At 40.7% G+C, this 15,588-nt stretch overlaps 3 protein-coding genes across 6 annotated transcripts in view; 1 reads left to right on the plus strand and 2 right to left on the minus strand.

Moving 5' to 3' along the window:
- Window positions 1-58: 58 nt before the first annotated feature.
- Window positions 59-8,613, minus strand: glod4 (glyoxalase domain containing 4). Its single transcript, XM_026192672.1, has 9 exons — window positions 8,290-8,613; window positions 8,056-8,105; window positions 3,330-3,450; window positions 3,082-3,226; window positions 1,591-1,727; window positions 1,379-1,465; window positions 1,176-1,289; window positions 1,008-1,094; window positions 59-917 (listed from the first exon to the last, which is right to left on the minus strand). Exons 1-9 carry the CDS (start codon window positions 8,377-8,379, stop codon window positions 852-854), a joined length of 897 nt encoding a protein of 298 aa, XP_026048457.1. The 5' UTR covers window positions 8,380-8,613; the 3' UTR covers window positions 59-851.
- An 81-nt stretch (window positions 8,614-8,694) lies between these two features.
- On the plus strand, window positions 8,695-11,044 carry mrm3a (mitochondrial rRNA methyltransferase 3a). The gene is made up of 4 exons (XM_026192666.1): window positions 8,695-9,297; window positions 9,806-10,050; window positions 10,133-10,294; window positions 10,384-11,044. Exons 1-4 carry the CDS (start codon window positions 8,918-8,920, stop codon window positions 10,962-10,964), a joined length of 1,368 nt encoding a protein of 455 aa, XP_026048451.1. The 5' UTR covers window positions 8,695-8,917; the 3' UTR covers window positions 10,965-11,044.
- A 1,407-nt stretch (window positions 11,045-12,451) lies between these two features.
- nxn (nucleoredoxin) overlaps window positions 12,452-15,588 on the minus strand; it is a 71,244-nt gene continuing 68,107 nt past the window's right edge. For all 4 annotated transcript variants that reach the window (XM_026192667.1, XM_026192671.1, XM_026192668.1 and 1 more), the window contains one exon: window positions 12,452-13,067. In XM_026192667.1, the coding sequence (XP_026048452.1) occupies window positions 12,885-13,067 (183 nt within the window). In that variant the 3' untranslated portion in view covers window positions 12,452-12,884. The remainder of the gene's footprint in view (window positions 13,068-15,588) is intronic.

Genomic DNA, 15,588 nt, shown 5'->3' on the forward strand with positions numbered 1-15,588 from the left:
GTTTGCATATATGCAAAATGCTTCAACTTATGAGGAAGAACATACAAAATCAGGCAAATTCTCCTTAATTATACATATAAAACCTTTATTTTCTATTATGGTATATGGCACATATTTTCTAAATACAGGTAGACATGGATAGAATATAAAACAACAGGTTCATGTGCACAAACAACAGAACTGAAAAAGAGAACCACAGACCATGCAGATGTCATTTGGTCATTTTTGCATCTGAGTGTATCCATCTTATGTCTTTGCAGTCCTTGTACATATCTTTTTGCGCCTCATTTCTGTTGTTTTGTGGCTCGTTATTGGATATGTCATATTTCTAGGATAAGACCAAAAGCCCATAGAGCCTGTACATGGTGGGCCCATTGAGTAATCTGTGTTTTATAATTACCACAAAATCAGTTAGGAACTGTGCAAACATGTTGTTTTACTACAGCTGTAAGAGGAATTTGCACATAAGGTTGGTGGAGACTCAGTAGAGGTGCAAGACCAAATTTAAGCTATGAAGTCCTGGTGATACTTTATTATGAGATTAAGTTGGCCCCAACTTCTCTCAGTGTCCCCTTTTCGCCTAAAATTAAGATCACATTGAAATGTCTTTTATAGATAAAACTAACTTAATGTTTTTTGCCCATCACTCAGCCTTGCTTTTAGGAAGAATATTTATTGGGAAAAAAAATCCATAACAAGTGGTCCATTACATCATCTCAGGGCACAAATGTTTTTACATAACACAAAATTAATCTTACGCTGCCAGCCTAAGGTAGATCTATGCTACAGGTGCGTTGCGCGGCATCTCATCCTCATTAACTGATGAAAACTGACAGGTCGGCTGCTCCATCTCATGCAGCAGTCTTCTGTTTGTTGTGTTTGGCAAACCATTCATCACTTTTATCTTCAGCCATAGCCTGAAAAGTGTTAAAAGGATGACAAGCACAGTGAATATCTGACACATGCTGGATAAGCATTTGAGGGCTATGTGTTATAGTAACACCAACCTTATCAAGGAATTCATTCCCTTTGGGATCCAACATGGAAAGCTGCCTAAAGGCCTCATCTCCCACAAAACAAATCTCATGGCCATCCTAAAGCAAACATTTTACGTTTAATATTGTTAACTTAATGAATTTGACATCATTTCAGCATTATTTTGGGAACGTGCTTACAGGGTCAGCCAAAATAACCACTTCTACTGTAGCTTTTCCAGGAGTGTCCAAGCTGACCAATGGGGTGAGAATTTTCTGATTTTCCTTTTTCATCAAGGCTTCAATAACCGGCAGCTGAGGAGCATAATAATATCTCATTATAATGTTGTTGGAAATAGTTTATCTGCAAGTTGACATTAGCCGTTTAGAAAATAATAATTTACTTGCTCCCGCGGGCATGAAAACGCTATTCTCCCAAAAGCTGTTCCATGGTCAACCATCCCTCCAATGTCCTGAAGCTCCAGTTTGCACTACAAAGAATTTGACACATATTACTCAGGCATCAACATAAACCGCAAAACATACAATTCAAACTTCAACAATAGAACTATTTTAAACTTATCTTAGGGTTTAACATTTAATTTCTTTGACTCACTTGACTGTCTGCAAATCCCATGAGCACCGTCTTCCTTTCCTCATTTTTGTCCATCACTTTCATCCCCAAGAGTGTGGACCAGTAGTGGGTCGATCTTTGGAGGTCTGATACCCCGAGACAAACCTTCTGCACAGGGTCTGGGAACAGATTACAGAAAGTAAGTGGTTAACAGGTTAACAGATGGGTACTTCTGTAGTCCTTTTCTACTCTATTTGGGCACTTACAGCATTTTTTTACTGCAAGCTGCATTCAGCCATAAACACACATATTCATAAAATTGTCTCTTTTAACCTCTCTCACACACACACAGACACACACACCGGGGCAACTCAGGGTTCAGTATCTTGCGCTAAGGATACATGCAGAGGATCAAACCACTGTGTGAACACACTACATTTGTGTGTCATCGGCTGCATATGAAAAAATAAATATATACACTCCTGAGAACCAGCCTATTAATTTATGTCCTCCGCAATGGGCATTTGTTTTTGGTCTATATCTTTTGACTTATTTGACCGCACGATCTGATATCGTCGTGTTGGTGTTGTTCCCAGATCAACATAGTAAATGTTGTTCCAGGATCAACATTGCAAGTGACCAATCAGAATGTTGTGACGTCATACTTTTGCGACTTCGGGAAAAACCGCCATAAAACAAAAAACTGTACTTAAGCTGCGAGAAATCGCCTCTGTCCGCCGATCAACGGACCCTGACCCTTTAATAAACGCTAAGCAGAATTTCATAAGTGCACGAATGGCTTGGCGCGCCAAAGAATAATGTCACAACAATGTGATTGGTCACTTGCAATGTTGATCCTGAAACAACATTTACTATGTTGTTCCAGGAACAACACCAACACGACGATATCAGATCATCCGTGTTTAGATAATCACGCTTTATGACTGCTGGAAAGTGACTCTGGATGTGCACAAATAAACCCTTAAAAGAAATAAGATTCAGAATTGAGTTGCTATACTTTAGACATCTGGGTCTCCTTAAAATTCTTACCCAGCACCTGCTTACACTTTTTCCACATAATTGATTAATTCTGTTGATTCTGATTCCAGCTCAGTGATCATATGCCTTTTTTCATACAGGGTCAGAGACAGATTTAACAGCTGTCACTAGTGAGGAAGCATCCATATGTGGAACATGTGTGGCACATGTGAGGAGATGGAAACTCGTAAGCAGGTTTTGATAGATCGCTCCAACTATGTCATGGAGAGAAACCCTACGCGATCAGAACTGTCAAGAATGGATATTACAGCCTTTTCTCTAAAGTCAATATTGAACTCTGATCAATATGAAGTTACAAAGTATTAATTTAAGTTTGTGGATACCAGACTGCATGTAAGGATTTGATCCTTGATGGAGGTTTATGAAGCAACACCCCCCCCAAAAAAACAATATGCATCCAGCCTGCTAGAAACCCAAGAAAAAGAAGAAGAAGCTAAAGAAGGAGCAGGCAGATTTGACTTGTGTGACACTCACCATTATGAGGTTGCTCTTTGTCCACCAGATAGAAAGGATAGCCTCCAGGAGCCTGAGTCAGATACAGAGCCTCTCCCACCTCAGTGAGAGGCCACCCGAGACATTTAGCATTGCTTACAGCTTGGCTCGACTGCAGAGTGATCCCCTAACATGAAAACACACGTACAAATATCCCATTATTGCCACTGTACACTGAATAACAAGACAATCTTTTCCTGCATGCAATGTGAAAACAAACTCTCACCCACCAAGAAGTCATTGCCAAGTTTATATTCTCCCACACCATAGTTGTAGGTCAGTTCAGCAACAAAATGGTCATCCTCTGGACCAAAGCCAACCATTGTCTTGCTCCATTTCCCATCATAAGGGCTGTATGGGTAGGGGGTGAAGGCAGGTTTACCACTAGTGTATCAACATCTGCATTGTCCTGTGAAAAGATATTTGCCCTCTTCCTGATTTTGTATGTTTTGCATGTTTGTTACAGTGATATTTATTAGACCATCAAACAAATTTTAATATTAGTCAAAGATAACCTGAGTGAATTAAAAAAAATATCCACTGGCAATGTTTTTAAAAAAAATGAGACAGACCTAACAGAACCTGGCTGAAAGATATCTAAAAGAAACACATCATGCCATGATCTAAAGAAACACATTTGAAAAAAAGTCACTGATAGTGTTAGTCACTAACTGAACTATCAGTCTGGAAAGCATTACAAGGCCCTTTGTATGGATTTGGGACTCCAGTAAATCGTGGTGAGAGCCATTATCCACAAATGGAGAAAACTTTAAACAGTTGTGAACCTTTCCATTAGTGGCCAACCTACCAAAATTCCTCCAGGAGTGCATTAACAACTAATCTAGTCACTAAAGAACCCAGAACAACATTTAATAAAGAACTGCACGTGATATTGGCTGGGGATTTCAACCAGGTGATGGATGGGATAATTGATAAGAGTAATCCCAGGGGTACGTCTACACCCAGGGACAGAGAGGCTGTTCATTTACTGACAGAGGATCTTTGCTTAACGGACATTTGGAGGTTAGTTAATCCCAGTTCAAGGGAATACACGTTTTACTCCAACTGTCATAAAACATATTCGAGGATAGATTTCGCCTTAATATCAAAGTCTCTGGTCGAGTCAGTCGTAGACTGTGAGATTGGTGCCATTGCTATTAGTGATCATGCCACAGTAGAGTTGCAAATTGACTTGAACACGGATAGAACGAAGAGGGGCCGCTGGAGGCTTAACACGATGTTGTTGCAGAACAAGAGTTTTAGTGAGGAGTTAACAAAGGATCTCAAAATTTTTTTCCAAATCAATATGGGTTCCACAGACAAAGTAGCCACAGTTTGGGAAGCGTCTAAAGCATATATAAGAGGAAAGATGATTGCATACGCATCAAAAGTTAAGAAAAGTGATCTAGAACGGGTAGAAACCTTGGATAAAGAAATACGGGAGTTGGAGAAGGACTTAGAGAGTCAATATTCAAATTATAAATATCAGACTATATGTAAATTAAAATACCAGTTGAATGACATTTATAACAAAAAGGCGGAATATGCCTTATTTAGGCTCAAAACAAAATTTTATGAAGGTGGCGAAAAGAGTGGAAGACTATTGGCAAGACAACTGAAGCAGCAAGATAATTTGAATAATATATCTATGATTAAGAAGGACGGCCAAGTGATAACCTCATCGAAGGAAATAAACTCAGTTTTCCAATCATTTTATCAAGATTTGTATACGTCTGCTGGTGCGCTTGATGAAGGGGAGGTGGAGACATTTTTTTCAGGTCTACAATTACCTACTCTCTCTGGGGAACAGAAAACGAGACTGGATGAGCCTATAACGGAAGAAGAGGTCAGGGCTGCGATCTTATTAATGAAGAATGGGAAATCGCCAGGCTTGGATGGCTTCCCGATTGAGTATTATAAGAAATATATCGATATTTTAGCCCCAGTCCTGCATAAAGTTTACCTTGAGGCATTGGAGATAGGTTCCTTGCCGAGTACGTTTAATGAAGCACTGATCTCCCTTATTCCTAAAAAGGATAGGGATCTGTCGGACCCAGCAAATTACCGGCCTGTAAGCCTTTTGGGCGTTGATTGCAAAATTTTGACAAAGGTTTTGGCCTCCCGCCTGGATCAAATATTACCAGATATCATTAATGGTGACCAGGTTGGCTTTATTAAAAATAGGTCCTCAGGTGATAACATTAGAAGACTTCTTCATCTCATGCACAGAAGCGAATCTAACCTAACCCCGGTTGCGGCCTTCTCGCTAGATGCTGAGAAGGCCTTTGATCGGGTGGAATGGGGCTTCCTTATGACGACCCTCGCAAGGTTTGGGTTTGGGCCTGGGTTTTGTAATTGGGTCAAAACTGTATATGCAAGTCCAAGGGCAGCGGTTTTGACAAATGGATTGGTGTCAGGGTTTTTTCATCTTACTCGCGGGACCCGACAGGGGTGCCCTTTGTCCCCGTTGCTTTTTACAATATTTCTGGAACCGCTGGCCTTGGCTATTCGAGCAAACAGGGGTGTCAGAGGTGTTCATGCAGGGGGTATGGAACACAAGTTGTTTCTATATGCTGATGACATCTTAGCAGTATTGACGGATCCCATGCAGTCTCTACCAGCGCTACTCACGTGTGTTGAGTCATTTTCAGGGTTGTCAGGTTATAAGATAAACTGGGACAAGTCAGAGGGCATGCCATTGTCAGCATCATGTCATTCTGGATGCGTTACTCCATTCAATTTTAAGTACTCACCTTCAGGTATGAAGTATTTAGGAATATTATTAAAACCCGACTTGGAGGATATTATGCTTTCAAATGTGGAACCTCTCCTCCTAAAGATAAAAACAAATCTGGATAAATGGGGTAAATTGAATCTTACACTATGGGGTAAAATTAATGTGATTAAAATGATGGTGGTCCCACAGTTCAATTATGTTTCCATGATGTTACCTGTACGGATTCCTTTGCACATATTTGGTCGAATTGAGAAGTTAATCAAAGATTTTTTGTGGAATAACAAGAAGCCGAGAGTGAATATAAAGAAAATGTGGGCCTCTAAAGACATTGGGGGAATGGCCCTCCCAAATGTGAAGTTGTATAATTTAGCTTTTGAATTGTCAAGACTGGCCAAATACTGGACAGGATCGGGCTCTGAGCTGAGCTGGATGAAGATCGAACAGGAACTAGCGAGCCCCTTCACACCTTTGGATGTTCTCTCGCAGGGCGCGGCAACTAATGGACAAGACTCTCATAATAACCCAGTGCTCAGGTATTCCAAAGCTGTCTGGGTGGAGGTGCACAAGTTGTGTGGAGCATCTCATCTAAGACAACCTTATGCCTCGCTATGGAACAATATTGCTGTAAGGATTGGGCGGAAAACTGTGTTCTGGAAGGAATGGCTTGTCAAAGGCATACGCAGGATAAGTGATCTTTACTCAGGGGGAGTGTTTATGTCATTTGCTGAAATAACCCGAAAATAAAGTTTGACAAGAGAAAATAATTTTTGGAAATATTTACAAATAAGGGATTGTGTTACCAAAGGAAAATTTGCTCAAAGCTCGAATATGGTGGTGGAGTTTTTAGAATTGTCCAGTACAGCACATAGGGCGGCGGTTTTCTACAAACTGTTTAACAATCCAAAAAAAGAGATATGTGAAAACTTGAGGGTTATATGGCAGAGGGATCTGGGTTGTGCAATTTCTAAAGAAGACTGGCGCAGAATTTTGTCATTCTCTGATAAATATATAAGAGAGGCCAGGGGTAAATTTACTCAGTATAAATTAATACACAGGTGGTACTTCACTCCATCCAAACTTTATAGAATGGGAATTAGTCCCAGTAATGTATGCTGGAAATGTAGTTCAGATCCAGGGACATTTATACATGCTATTTGGGAATGTGGGAAAGTTTATCCCTTTTGGCAAAAAGTATTGGACAAAATAGGAAGGTGGATTGGTTTGATGATACCCCTGTCACCAAGACTGTGCTTATTAGGGGATCGGTCAGTATTACCTGGGGTTTCAAAATATGACTTTGTGGTTATAAAGGTGGGGGTGATCGCAGCGGCTCGAGTTATTCTCAGTGTATGGAAGGAACCGTCTCCACCAGAATATAATAGGTGGAAAGAAACTATGCTGAAAATGGTGTCGTATGAAAAGCTCTTGGCTAGGATTAATGATGATAGGGAGGGTTTTGACGAATCGTGGGGACGTGTTTTTGGCTGAGATGGTTGGAACTTATTTGGTCAGGGCAATTATCTTTAGTCATGTTGTACGCTTGCTGCACTGTTTGTTTGTGTAGGCACTCAGTAAGGGAATGACTTAAAGATTTGAGTTAACTGATTTGAGTTTTTTTAATTTTTTAATTTTTATTATTATTATTATTATTATTATATTTTTTATATATATATTTTTTCTGTTGTTGTTTGTTGGTTGTTTTGTTTGTTTTTGTGTTGTGAAATGTTAAAAACAAATAAAGACTTCAATTATAAAAAAAATAAATAAAGAACTGCACGTTTCCCTTGCCTCATTTAAGGTCAGTGTTCATGATTCAACAATAAGAAACAGACCAAAACACCCTAGCAAGTCTATCTCTGAATGGCTTAAAAAAGGAGGGAGAGAGTCCAGACCTTAAAGCGTTTTGTCCATGTGGGAAAACCATCCATTGTGGCTGAGTTCAAACAATTCTGAAAAGAAGAGTTGGTCAGAATTCCTCCACAGTGACGTGAAAGACCTTTTGACCGTTATCTTAAACGCTTGATTACAGTTCGTAAAGGTGGCATAACCAGTTATTAGGTTTAGGGGGCAATACATCGTTTCACTAAGCCTTGATTTGTTTGACCTTGATCTGAAACATGAAAGTGTAACAGGAAGGTGGCAAATACTTTTTCCCCCACAGGACTTTTATTTAGCATTATACTGAGCTCAAGATTCAACTGGAGTTGTGTCTTATATACCCATTACAAGTTGCCTTGCAGCCTTCCTCAAACTCTTCGTGTCTTAAAATCTGAAATAAATAACAAGTAGTGAGAACATTACAATTCAGTGATGTCCACTTCCACTTATACAATGATAACTACGGAAATTTGCTCAGGTTGTGCAACCCTGAAATTATCCGACATCAGCAAAAGCTGCTAGTCTACGGCGGCTTCAGTCCAATCCTACATTTAAATGCAGCTCAGAAAACTTACCTTCATACCTAGAACATCTCTGTAAAAGGTGGCAGTTTTAGCCCTGTCACCAACTTTGAAAACAAAATGCAACGCTCGTCTCAAAGCCATATTTGTTGACAGCCGTGCTACCTGTGGTCGTATCGATTTTTCTGTGCTCGACTGGTAATCACCAATGAACACATACCGGGTATTTGCAAGTAAAACTACAAAACGAAAAAAAAAAAAACCGCTGGATAATGTGTTACACCACCTGTCGTTATTATTAGTGCTGCTCTAGTATTAAAGCAAAGAACGGCGACTGTACGTTAAAGTACAATGTATAAAATTCACAATCCCCCCCTAACTGCTCAGGTTAATGGTTTGACCAATGTGTCATTGTTTTCTCGCGAGATTATGATCAAGCGTCAAGTTTGAAGCATCAATAAATGTAAAAAACAAAACAAAAAAAACGGCTACTATAGGACCCGTTTAACAATTTGTAACAGATTATGTTATTAAATAATTACATTAATAACGCCACCAAATGTGTTTGGTTTATTTTTAATTTGTAAACGCAATATCAGCTATTAAAAACTGGTGGCGCTAGGCGGGTTAGCTTGTATTTTTGAAACATCCTGACAGATGAGAGAAGAAGAAAGCAGGCAAAATGGCAGCGTACTCAAGAAGCATGATCTGCCTGATTTCCATGATAGAGCGACATGCTTTCCTAACAACCAGGAGCTGTGTCACTGTGGAATCAAAACGGTATGTACGCGGACTGAGGAGGAAACCTGTCAGAGTGCTGTTTCCTGAAAACGAGACGGGAAAAGTCGTAAAGGTGCCTCAGATTCAGTCAGACGAGCCAAAGATCCAGAGGGAGACCAAGGGAAGAATCATATCTGCAGGTACACAGCATCACGAAGAGAGAAACTCTGTCAGGACGAGGACTGATGAGCAGTCAGCTACGAAACATGCTTTTACTGTGACAAAGAATGAAGTGGACGGACTGCGCTATGAGAGGGCTTCGCCTGGAGATAAAAGACTGGCGTAAGTCTCACCGAGTGAGGGCAGTAGCAGAGGTGATTGAGCCAGAGGCCATGGGCCCTGGCATACAAAACAAAAGCACAATTATTAGGAATACAGCAAGAACAAAGTTGATGTGCCGAGATGTAGCAACCACAGAGAGATAAAGCTGATGAGCCATACCATGGAGATGTGGGAAAGAGTTTTTGAAGCTTAATTAACGAGAGAGGTGATGGTCAGTGAGTGAGAAAGAGAAGTACAAATGTGATGTTTGCTTTGAGAGAACTGATGGAGAAATATTGAGATGGTCAGAAGTAGTCGGACTGTAACTTTGTGGATCTAGAGAAAGGATATGATAGGGTGCCAAGAGAGGAACTGTGTAATTTTATGAGAAGGTCAAGAACTGCAGTATGTATGTCAGGACACCCGGGTGCATGTGGGCCTCCATCAACATCTTGTCTTTTGTAGCTGTCCTCATCCTTCTGAAGCCATTCCTTCCTTCTCCTCCTCTTTCTCCACGTCTCTGCTCTAGGAGGTTAGTGAGTGTGGCTCGTTCCAGGACATTTCGGGACCACCAAGGTAAAATCCTTCTTGAAGGCAGGCGTTTGATCTGTGACGCCCTGGATGCTGGTGCTAAACCACAGACTGTGTTCTTCAGCACGGTGGATCGACTCAGAGAGCTGCCCTTAGATAAGCTGAGAAGGGCCACACTAGTGAAAGTCAAGTTTGAGGACATCAAGCTCTGGTCTGACGTTGTAGCCCCACAGGGAGTGATCGGTAAGGGTCAGATTTTCTTTTTTGGCTCATGATGAAGCACTAATATCTCAATTATTTCTGACTCTGACCTCTTCTTCTGCAGCGATATTTTCTCGCCCAGATCCGGCACGGTTAAACTTTGCAAGTAAAGGTCACTCAGTGCATTTGTCTCTGATATGTGACAACATCCGGGATCCTGGGAATCTCGGGACTATGCTGCGATGTGCTGCTGCTGCTGGCTGTCATAATGCCCTCCTCACAAAGGGTAGGTTTACAGTAACTATTAGAGATCAAATTAATAATCCTGTGAAACCTTCCTTTGAATTTTGGGAACTTTGCATTTTTTTCAAACAGGTTGTGTGGATGTTTGGGAGCCTAAAGTTCTCCGTGCAGCAATGGGCGCCCATTTCCGCCTTCCCATCTATCCCAGCCTTGACTGGGATGATGTTGAAAACCATCTCCCTAAACCCGTGACTGTCCACGTGGCCGACAGCAGTGGCAGCCCTGACAGAAGTAGAGAAGTAGAGGTTAATGTGTCTCCTGAACCCTCCAAAGCTGGAGATTACGACTGGGTCAGCTCAAGACCCAACCGCAAAAACATGGAGTACGAGGATTACGATTCTGATTCGGACTCTGAACATGAGGGACTTTCACTCCCCAGAGTGGACACTAAGCTGTACTATGACAGTTGGGCTCAAAGCCCAACTGCTCTTGTGATAGGTGGTGAGACGAATGGTTTGAGTCTAGAAGCAGTCCAGTTGGCAGAGAAAACTGACGGCCACAGGCTCTTTATTCCCGTTGTTCCTGATGTGGACAGCTTGAATTCTGCCATGGCAGCTAGCATTCTTCTGTTTGAGGGCAGGAAGCAACTCTTAAAACTACTGCAAACATCTGGAAAGAAACATCAATGTAAAGCTGAGAGACAGTTTCCATGATGCTTCTATTAAATATCGGACTGAACAGAGTGTCCCATATAATACTCTTAACAGTAAATTTGCAAACTGTGTTTATGATTTATGTGAATTTGAATGTGTTGTTTTCTTTCACTGCAAAAAACCAAAACCAAAAATAAAGCATTATCTACAGATAAACCTTAGAGATAAATCTGGATTAGGTGACTGAAGCATCCCTCAGTTATGAAACTACTGGCTCAGGCAGATAACTTTCCTTGCTGTACTGAGCATGTTGTCTCCACTCGCCTCACTTCATCAGTATACATGCCATTAATTCACATCATTAACTCCTCTCCATGCTCCTGTTTTTTCTGTTTTACCCCCAAATGAGTCCCTGAATGTGGTTCTGTTGGAGGTCTCTTCCTGTTAAAAGGAAGTTTGAATTATTATGATGAATACAGTTGAAAGGTCAAAGAATTTTTGGTGAGTTCCTTAAAACAACTACCCTCAGTTCCTCATATTCATGGAAATTTTAAAGGTGCGCTTTAATTTAAATATTTGTATTAGCAACAAAATACATCAAATTTCTGTAATACTGCAACTTTTTCCCCCCCCCACACACAAGCTTTGCTGTATGTGTTAATCAAGATTGCATCAAATACTTAAGTTCATAATAAACCTTGTGCTGGAAGGTAAGCAAAAAAAGAAAAGCAGCTATTTCTTCCCTTCTGATAGTTTTCTGTTGGAGCCTTAACCAGATGTCTGCTCTTATTAAACAAATGGAAAAAAATGTTTTTTTATTAGCAGCTATATTGTTTATGCAAAAGTGCAGACATTTACCCTGCTTACCAGTACAGCTCAAGGTCAGAAGTTTCTATTCCACCTGAGATTTTAGTGCATCAGCAGAGTCGAGGTACAGACTCTCCCATAATAAATGCAACATTGAGTTTGTCATTTGAGCCCACACAGTTTAAACTTCTGAGAAAGGAACTGGAGCGTCACTGCACTGTGTGTCTTTTCCATATTCAAGAGCTAACTTTATTGATAAAACTTAGTAGGAACAAAACTCTTGTGCTTGCCAGTGAATGTTTAATTGGTGTGAGAAGCTATGACTAAGGTAGCAGGATATAAAAGGGATTTATACATTCAACTTTTCAAAAAAAAAAAGAAAAAAAAAAGCCATTTTTGTGCCTCTAGAAAAAAAACAAAAAACTGGACTTTTTCCATTAGGGGGACCTTCACAGAAAGTCCTCATAATGACTTTGAGATGAGAACTGACTAGAGATGACTTTCACTCATGTCATGACACAAGAAGACAGGGGGGTTAAAACATCAGTCACTGGTCTGTCACAAGCAAGTAGAACATGCTCTTTACTGTATGTGCACCTGTCAAACTGTGGGATATTTATTTATTTAAATAGGGCCAAGAAGGCGTACAGCTACATCCAACTCAAGTTTAGCACATCTGCACTACAGGTGAAATACAACTGTGAAGAAAAAAAGATTATTTTATTTATTCTTTCTTAACTTCATTCAGAAAACAAAAGTAACAAATCTTGCAGACAAAACAGAAAGCAAAAGATTGGCTGTATAAGTAGGTCCACTGGGTAATTCTCCGTTTTCTCTAGAAATGCCACCATGAGAGAATAAAAAAAAAAAAAATTTTCTGAGGCAAAAAAAAAAAAGAAAAAAAGAAGACAACAGAATCTCCATATATATTACTGTATGGACTATAGTCAATGCAAGGCACCACAGGAGAAAGAGGGGACTCCATGAAAGAGGAACACATCTAAAATAAAAATGCTAAAATGCCAGTAAAAAGTGAGACATCTCTCTAACAGTCAGGATTGTAGCTGGGAGAGAGAGTGGGAGCCTGGAAACTGTGGGGTGTAGCAATAGGTCAGGGATGGATGATGGCGTGAGTCCCATGTAATAGGTCCAGTTTATACGTGGACAGTCTCTTTAGATGGGCTCCGGTTTGAGCTTTTCAGCCAGGAAGTCGCCGACAAACTGCTCCACCACGGCCGGCGTGATCTCCTCCACATCGCGAACGTACTTAGCACGGGCCGACATGTCCAGGATCGTGAGCAGAGGTGCCGCTTCGGGGAGGTTGGTGTAGTCTCGCAGAGAGTCGCTCATGTCATCCTGCAGGGAAAGAGAAGGAAGTACAGCGCTTAGTGTGATTTTGTGTGATAGAGCAGTACATTCCTCACATGCGGGAATGGTTAAGCTACAATCAGGGCCTCTGGTGGGCCAAAATGACACAAATCTGTCATTGCTTTGACTAAAACAAGCCTGTGATTAAAATTGTAAAAAAAAAAAAAAAAAAAGTTTAACAGCAAAATCTTTGCCTTCTCCATCCTTTCACCACATGTTTCAAGTTTCAAGTCTTGTCACGTATAGCATCCTGACATTACAGGTTGGGATACCACAAGAAATTCCATCATGATGGAGAGGAAAATAAAAATATACAAATATATAAAGTCTTTGTTCCCTGTAGTTTTGGGTTGCTGCGAGTTCTGAACATTCTGTGTAGTGAATTCAACATTTTTTCTTTTGCATGACTTCAGTTTTACACCTCATTTAATTTATTGCACAATGTGACAACTTCAGTCTCTAAATTATATATATATAAAAAAAAAAAACTAGAAGAAAATATCCTCTATCGAGGCCAATGCATTTCAAAAAGACAAGTAATCTGGATTAATGCTACACCACCAAGTGTAAGGTTCAGCCTGGAAGTTTTAGCATAATTTTGGTGAGTGGGCAAATCTTACATATGATTGGCTCAACATGAGTAATCAGTCCAGAAGTTCTCTCAAGAACTGTCAGCAGTTAGAACTACCGGTACATGTATATTAGTACTTCAAACATTTTGTTTTCATTGCTAGTTCGAGCTAAACAAATCGAGTGCTTGCTGATGACACTGTGCGCAGCGCTCAAAAGATGCATTTAAAAAGTGTAAACAGGCTCACAGTTTTATTTAAAAGGGGCTGCAAGTGAAAGAAGACTGTGAATCCCAACTCTGCTGCAGCATAAACAAACAGCTAAACCTCTGGTGTAGAAATGTCACCTAAAATGCCTGAAAAGGCCCCACAAAGATCAACAGGATTGCAAGTGATGCAGTTCTGTACATGGCATGGGGATTCTTGTTGGGAGATAAGAGGGAGCTTTTATACTGGCCACATTTGCTGACATGGCATTTGAAGTACAACCAAAAACCTGGAGGAGACACTCTAGACATTTCCGTACTCCACAGCAGTTCACACTTCAGAAAACGAGGACAGCGCCCTGCACTTGAACTATGCCACGCTATAAAATCCAGAACTGCTTGGCACCATTTATTAATGCACACTTCTTGAAAGAGAATATGAGAAACTCTTCTATGCCATCTTCCTGCAGGCGGCCTGCCCAGGGAGACCACAGAGCCGCTCCTTAGTCACACATCCTGCTGCATAGAAAGACGTGAAGGACCCCGGTGGGTGTCCAGAAGCATCCTTCCTTTATCAAAAGCTCACCCACATCAGATTTGACTCCCATCGCAGATGTTAGCGGGAGATGGAGCAGTGCAGATTTGAGAGAGGGTGTGTTAAAAATACATTGCTGCTGGGTGTATAGTGGGGATTCCAGTTTGAGTTCTTTCCAGTTATTTTAAAACAGCTTCACCATTTTTTTAGCCTGAGGCTTGATATCACCTTTCACCCCTTAACAAGTCAGGATTACAACCTCTGTACCCAGAGATTATAGATATGAATCACTACGGGGGGAAGGAAGCAGCAACTTTCAAACAAGCTTGAGAGGGCCATCAATTATTGAGGCTGAACATGAAATCACAGTTTCGTAATTCAGCTTAAAGTTCCAGCCACGAGCGCTTCGGCAACCGGCATTCCTGCCTGGACAGAGATCCATTATTCTCGGTGAATGAATTTCATGTGTTGGGTTTAGCGAGGTCACATAGTTCTCTTAAATGCTTACAGCTAATATACTAATATCATTTGCAACATTTTCCTCATCCTCATGACACGATGGCCCAGCTTCTCCTGAGCTTAGCTTGCTGGCTTGGAGGGAGAGCCTCAAAGATTAAAGATCACTTCCATATGGCAAAGATTTAGTTTCAAATGCAGAACATACAAGGAAAGGCCAGAGGGTGGCACTGCAACAAAGAGCTGGACTTTAAATATAGGCCTCTGATGCTGTTAGTTACTGATTTATGTGACAGAGTGAGTTAAGTGGAACAAAGTCAACGATATCGCAACTTTGGAATGATTTCCTGCTTCATGTGATACTCCTCGAAGTTCAATTTGTTGTCTCTTCTTTGTTATCAGAGGATCCGCAGCTACTCTTGTTAAATGGATCAAACCCCACAATGAGCCCTCAGACTTTTCATTAAATAGCTGCACCGCTACCTAAAAAGGATAAGTATGCCAAGATGAAGTCTGTGACCTCTACTTTGCAAAACTGCTAACAGATGGAACAGATGAATTGAAGTGTGGTGTTTTGTTATAGGCAGCTAACTTCCTCTGAATAGACCATTTTATTATGCTGCAAATCACCGTACATCGACTACTTAATGCTCACAGATGTAAGCTGTCACTAAGGACAATGTTGTTACGAGAGAAATACTGCTTAATTCTCCGACTACAAATAAAAGCTCTTGCTTGCAGGC

The sequence above is a fragment of the Astatotilapia calliptera genome, chromosome 14, assembly GCF_900246225.1.
Source record: "Astatotilapia calliptera chromosome 14, fAstCal1.2, whole genome shotgun sequence".
Classification (NCBI taxonomy): domain Eukaryota; kingdom Metazoa; phylum Chordata; class Actinopteri; order Cichliformes; family Cichlidae; genus Astatotilapia; species Astatotilapia calliptera.

Bases quoted from the DNA above. Each gene is read 5' to 3' on its own strand.
- glod4 (XM_026192672.1), bottom strand. From the start codon at position 8,379: ATGGCTTTGAGACGAGCGTTGCATTTTGTTTTCAAAGTTGGTGACAGG. The intron at 8,106-8,289 runs GTAAGTTTTCTG...TATTTATTTCAG, and splicing joins GAGATGTTCTAGGTATGAAG to ATTTTAAGACACGAAGAGTT. The intron at 918-1,007 runs GTTGGTGTTACT...AACACTTTTCAG, and splicing joins GGAATGAATTCCTTGATAAG to GCTATGGCTGAAGATAAAAG.
- mrm3a (XM_026192666.1), top strand. From the start codon at position 8,918: ATGGCAGCGTACTCAAGAAGCATGATCTGCCTGATTTCCATGATAGAG. The intron at 9,298-9,805 runs GTAAGTCTCACC...TCTCTGCTCTAG, and splicing joins CCTGGAGATAAAAGACTGGC to GAGGTTAGTGAGTGTGGCTC. The intron at 10,051-10,132 runs GTAAGGGTCAGA...CTTCTTCTGCAG, and splicing joins AGCCCCACAGGGAGTGATCG to CGATATTTTCTCGCCCAGAT.